At 42.2% G+C, this 6,000-nt stretch overlaps 1 protein-coding gene across 1 annotated transcript in view; it reads left to right on the top strand.

Annotated features, from left to right (window-relative positions):
• The first annotated feature begins 5,194 nt into the window (after nt 1-5,194).
• Nucleotides 5,195-6,000, top strand: part of LOC120989707 (olfactory receptor 11A1-like) — a 34,440-nt gene continuing 33,634 nt past the window's right edge. Inside the window, exon 1 of the mRNA XM_040417974.1 lies at nt 5,195-5,200. Within this exon, the coding sequence (XP_040273908.1) occupies nt 5,195-5,200 (6 nt within the window). The remainder of the gene's footprint in view (nt 5,201-6,000) is intronic.

The raw sequence follows: 6,000 nt of genomic DNA, 5'->3' as shown, positions 1-6,000 counted from the left end.
TCATTAACCTTTCTATACAGTTTTGTCATGTAAAAACTCATTTGCATAAACATAGGCATATGGGAAAAATATGCAAATGATCAGAATCTGCCTTGTTTTTTAGCTGAAAAACCATTTGCATGGAAAAATCTCGATCTACACTATTCATGAACAGTGCCATCTATTGGTTTCATAGTCTTATGACAAGACTTGAAACCAATAGCTGGCACTGTTTATCTTGTTGGGGCGCTAGTAAGTGGGGCACACTGCTCAACAGAGTCCACGCACCGTGTAGAACTCAGTCTATCGTAGTCTGCGCTAACACTGAGCTGTATATTGGATTGCTGCTATCATTCACACATCTTTTAGCACTTTATCTGTGGTAATATAAGCTAGGGTGTATCTGAGGACTATTGCCCTGCTTGTAATGACTCATGAACAGCGCCATCTATTGGTTTCATAGTCTTATGACAAGACTATGAATCCAATAGATGGCGCTGTTCATGAGTAGTGTAGATCGAGAATATTCTAATCGCAAATTTTTATAGCGAATTTCCATGCAAAAGGCTACACTACTAGTCTTTTCATAAGACTCATAGTCTAATAGTCTTGTCATAAGACTATGAAACCAATAGATGGCTGTTCATGAGTAGTGTAGATCACAAATTTTCCATGCAAATGTTTTTTCAGCTGAAAAACAAGGCAGATTCTACTCATTTGCATGTCTTTCCCATATGCCCATGTTTATGCAAATAATTTTTTACATGGCAAAACTGTATAGAAAGGTTATTGAATATTATGTTAGGACAATCAGAAAACATTTTGTCACTCTAATGATATTCATCTAGGTGCTCAGGTGCACCCAAGCCATCCAACAGATCTGAAGTAACTTTGAGGATTACTGGTTCTCAGTCGGATAAGAGCTGGTTTGGAATGTCTCATAGTGCACAAGGCTGCCATTGTGAGGAATGCTGACTAAGCCTGTTATCTGTCTCATCGACAGATTGATGGCTTGCACATACCTGTCTTTTGGCATATAGCCTTTGTGTGGTTGTATATTGTATGTTGTAGATAATAGGAGTCCAAGACACATCCAGCCACCCTCTTAATGCTGTTTTCCAAACCATATTGATGGGGTTTCCATCAATTTCTAACCTTTTTTTTGTGAACCAGACGCCCTCTTCTCTTCCGAGCAGGGGGTGCCTGGGGATTCTCCCATTGACTTCCATTGTGCTCGGGTGCTTTTGGTGCTCAAATAACACTATTTAAGAAATGTCCTTTCGTCTCTGGTGTCCTCTGAAGTTTGTGTTTGAGGGAGATAAATCGGTTGTAGACAAGTTCTTTGTTGCTAAGTAAACATTGTCTCCGGGGTTTAAACGGTAAAGGTGTGACCCAGCTTTTTCACTTGTCTTTTACTATTCCTTTATCCATGATATCCAAGATCAGCCTGTCTTCTATGGACATTGCGACCCTGTTGTCTTCTCTTGTCCTGTGGAAAACTGTGCACCCTAAGTGATCTTGCTCACCATCACAGGCATGGTCTTCACAGGAGGTATCTGCGAAAAGACAAGGCACAGGAGCGCTGTGTGGCAATTCTTTTATCAGGAAACTGCTGTGACATGGCTGTAATAAGGAAGGATGTCCATTTTCAAGTGTGTTGGTTAGCATATTGTTGACTGAGGTCTGCTTGTGTGCTTCTCCTAGACAGACGTCTCCTATGATGACCCATCCTAGGTCGAGTCTCTGGGCGTATGGACCATTTTGGGACCGCTAATTAGTACTCTAACCTTATGAACTTGTATGTCTATTCCAAGGAGTAAGACTATCTGGGCTTCTGGGTCCAGATCCGGTATCAAGTGGGCTATACTCCTCAGGTGGGGGTGGTATGCTGCTACCTCTGGTGTAGGTATCTCTGGTTGTGAGGTATGTGATTGCACTCCAGTATGGTTGTCAGGGATAGGCAGGTCTGACCATCCATAGACTCTACTTTGTACCCAGTTGCCTTCCTCCCCGCTGTCTCAACGGTACCTGCACATGTCCTTAAGGAGAAGGAATAATCGGGCCCTATGATGTTGAAGGTGTCAAAGAAGGTGGATTTAGCTAAAGACCTTTTAATTTGATCATCTAAGATTGCGTATACCTTGATCGCCTTATCTCTGTGGCCGACTGGATAAACTCTGACAAGGCAGACTTTTGTGCAGGACTTTCCTCCTGCAAGTCTTTTACAGATCTCTGTACACTGATAAGTGACTACTGCGGTGTCTATGTCAGTGTCTATCTGCTTTCCGTCATGCTCCTCTGCTTGAGGTGATACCTGATAGGGTGGTCCAGGGTGTAAAGCCATGTTGTGTTCTGCGCTACCGCATTCTGTGCATGTCACACTGACCTTACAGTTCCTGGAGAAGTTGTATTGCAGCACCTGAAGCAGAAGTTGTTTTCTTTGAGGAATTCTTTGTGGTCCTTTAAGGACTTCTCCCTGAAGGCTCTGCATTTTAGTAGAGGATGTGGTTTCTTGTGCAAGGGGCATTCTTTGGTAAGATCTTTGAGTTTGTTCTCTTCTTGAGAATACTTCAATGGCCTGTAAGGAGAGCCTGTGGAGGCAACTTTAGTTTTGTGGACTGCCACTGGAGTTTTATGAGGTTTGACACCAGGGGTAGTGGGACATGACAATGTAAAGTAAAAACTGGGATCATTTCTAATCCTCGCCTGTTCAGCGACAAAGTCTACAAACACCACGAAAGGGGGACATGGTACATTATGATACCGTTTATAATCGTGCCCATGCGTGATCCACTTCCCTTGTAGATTATAAGAGAGTTTTTGGAAAATCGGATTGACACCTCTGGTGGTGTCCAGGAATGCTAGCCCTGGCAGATCTCCTTCTGCCTCAGCAACCTGTACCTCTATTAAACCCTTAGTGACCAAGCCTGTTTGGGCCTTTATGACCAAGCGTTTTTCTTCCTTTTTTCATGGTCTTGTTCCAAGAGCTATAACTTTTTTTATTTTTTCGTCTATATAGCTTTATGAGGGCTTGTTTTTTACTCGACAAATTTTGGGGTACACATATCTTTCTGATAAACTTTTATTAACTCTTTCTGGGAGGGAGATGGGGAAAAATAACAATACTGCCACTGCGTTTTTACATTATAAATTTTATGGCGTTCATTTTTCGGTACAGATAACATAATATCTTTATTCTCTGGGTCAGTATGATTACAGTGATACTAAATACATATAATTTTTTTGCAATAAAACCCCTTTTATTAACCAAAAAAATGATTTTGCATTGCCACTTCACAAGACCCATAACTTTTTTTTTTTTTTTTCTATGGAGTTGTGGGAGGGCTTGATTTTTGAGGGACAACTTGTATTTTTCATTGGTATCATTTTGGAGTAAATGCCACTTTTTGATCGCATGTTATTACATTTTTTCGGTGGAAACTAAGAATAAATTTGAAATTCTGTCTTTTTTTTGTATTTTATTTTTACGGCGTTCACCATAGGGCATAATTTATGTAATATTTATGTAGTCCGGGTCGTTACGGACGCGGCAATGCGTATTTTCAATGGAAAAAAAGCATATTTTTTTATTTTATGAAATTTTTGTTATTGAATAAATGGCTTTTTTTCTATTTTTTTAATACTTAATAGCCCAACAAGGGGACTATAATATACAGTATTTTGATTGCTTTTAAAATGTAATGCATTATCTCTATAATGCATTACATTTAAATAGGAATGCTATTCAAACATTGAACAGCAGGCTGCGCCAGAGAGGCACAGCCTGCTGGAGATAACTGAAGACAGGCTCGGGGCACTGATCGGAAGCAAGGTAAGCTTCCCAACACATCAGCACCCCGCGATCGCATTTTCGGGGTGCTGATGGGAGACAGAGGGAGTCCACTCCCTCTATCACCACTTTACGTGCAGTGGGTGCCATTGCGCCCGGCATGTAAAGGGTTAAACTGCCCGGATCGGCACTCCTGTCTGTCCGGGCTGTTAGACCCGGGCCCCGGCTCTCATGTGAGAGCTGGGTCCACGCTCCCCGCTGCACGGGGTAGCCATGCAGCGCTTATACTGGGCCGCCTTAAAAACGCAGTGGCCCAGCCTAAGGCCCCTTAGTGACCGCCGTAAAAAGGCGTATGGGTGGTCACTAAGGAGTTAACAAGTCACTGATTTCCTGAGCTTCTGGTAACCCCTACCCACTATTTTGGGGAAATTATCAATTCTCTTGTATAAAGCTTTTTCCTATAGCTTCTATTGACCCATAACACTCATCAAGTCTTTCCCACACCATCTTTAGGCCTTTGCCCGGATAGTTTATGTTAATGTTTCTGATTCTTTTGGCATGTTCAGCAGACTCACTTCCAAGTCACTTTACCAAGAGATCTAACTCCTCACTATAGGAAAGATCATAGTCTCTTATGGAGTTCCGTAAGGAGGCTCGCCATGCCATGTAGTTCTCGGGGCAATCAGTGAACTTTATAAGTCTTTTGGTAACCAGCTCCCGTTTTGCAAAGAACTTAGCAAAGTCCATGGTGGCTTGGTTAGCGCCAATATTACATGGTGTGTTGTTGTTATGCTGCATGTGCGGTGTATCACCCTACCTTTTAGGGGTTTCTGGCTTAGGGCAGTCTGTATAATACCGTTCTGATGCGAAGGGTGTCCTTTAAGTCAAAGCAAAGGTTGTAGCTTTTGTTCTGCAGGGTGGTAGTCGTGGTCAGTATCGTCTTGTCGTATACCATCCTGCTGGAGGCACTGTGGTTTGACACTCTGTATAAGCTGGCTGATATACTGGCTTGTAGTTGTCATCTGTCTTGGGATGCTAATGGACATATTCTGAGACGTGCTGTGCTGGATCTTGTTCATCTAGGTCTGGCCCAAGTACTTGGCTGTGTTTCTAGGATTTGGGCAACTCCAAAGCTTCTAGGAACTCTGCTTTGGCTACTGCAGCTGCTGCTTTCTCTGCTGTGAGTTTTTTCAGTGACACTTGCAGGCATTAAGTCTCTTCTACCAGCGATGCTTGCAGGCATGCTCTCTCTTCTTCTTGACGCTCTCTTTTTCTTTTGACGAGTGATGAGCGAGCATACTCGGCCGAATACCTATTCGGCTCGAGCATCGCTATGCCTGGCACATGGCAGTACTCGGCCAAGTACCATATGTGTTCGAGCGGCATGCTCGAGTCTCCTCCCAGCACGTTTTGCGGCCAATAAACATGCAGGTAAGTACTGGCATCACTGTAATGCCAGTAGCCATGTTGGCTGCTGGCATTACAGTGATTGGTTGACTAGAACACGTCATCGGGTGCTATATACGCGGGTTCGGCTCATTGCGAGTCACGGAGAGCTGCACTTAAGAAAGGGACAGATAGTGTAGGGAGATTGTGATCGCAATATATTCCAGTGAATAACGTTTCAAAGACCCAAAAGTCTTTTTAAGGACTATTGTGTGTGGTGGCAGCAATTTAATTGTGCAAAGTTGTACTCAAAATTATTTATTTTTATACTTTGAGAAAAAGCTATTCTTTTGCTATATAGAAGGTGTCTGCAGTGACTTGTGACATCTGTGCAGCAATACCTTCTGTGTGTCAGGGGCAGAGATAGGAAGAATATTAGTGAAAACAAGAATTTTTTTCCCATAATCCAAATTTTTGCTGTCAACGGTGTAATCTGTGAATTGTGTGATCTGCTCTTCAATACCTTGCGTGGTTGTCAGGCCCAGATTTAGGGAAAAAATTATAATACAGAAAACACTATTTTTACTCCCATAATCTATCCACATTTTTCCTGTCAAAGGTGTAATCCGTGAATTGTGTGATCTGTGCTTCAACACCTTGTGTGGTTGTCAGGCCTAGATATAGGGAAACATATAAATATAAATATAAACTAATTCATAAAATAGTGTATGTACTGCAGATCCCAATAATTTGGGCCTAATATAGTGTCCATATTCTGTGTTTTTCTGTGACATACAGTACAGACCAAAAGTTTGGACACAGGTTCTCATTCAAAGAGTTTTCTT

The sequence above is a fragment of the Bufo bufo genome, chromosome 1, assembly GCF_905171765.1.
Source record: "Bufo bufo chromosome 1, aBufBuf1.1, whole genome shotgun sequence".
NCBI classification, from domain to species: domain Eukaryota; kingdom Metazoa; phylum Chordata; class Amphibia; order Anura; family Bufonidae; genus Bufo; species Bufo bufo.
The sequence above is the reverse complement of the archived record's forward strand: the minus strand, read 5'-3'. Positions and strand labels throughout refer to the sequence as shown.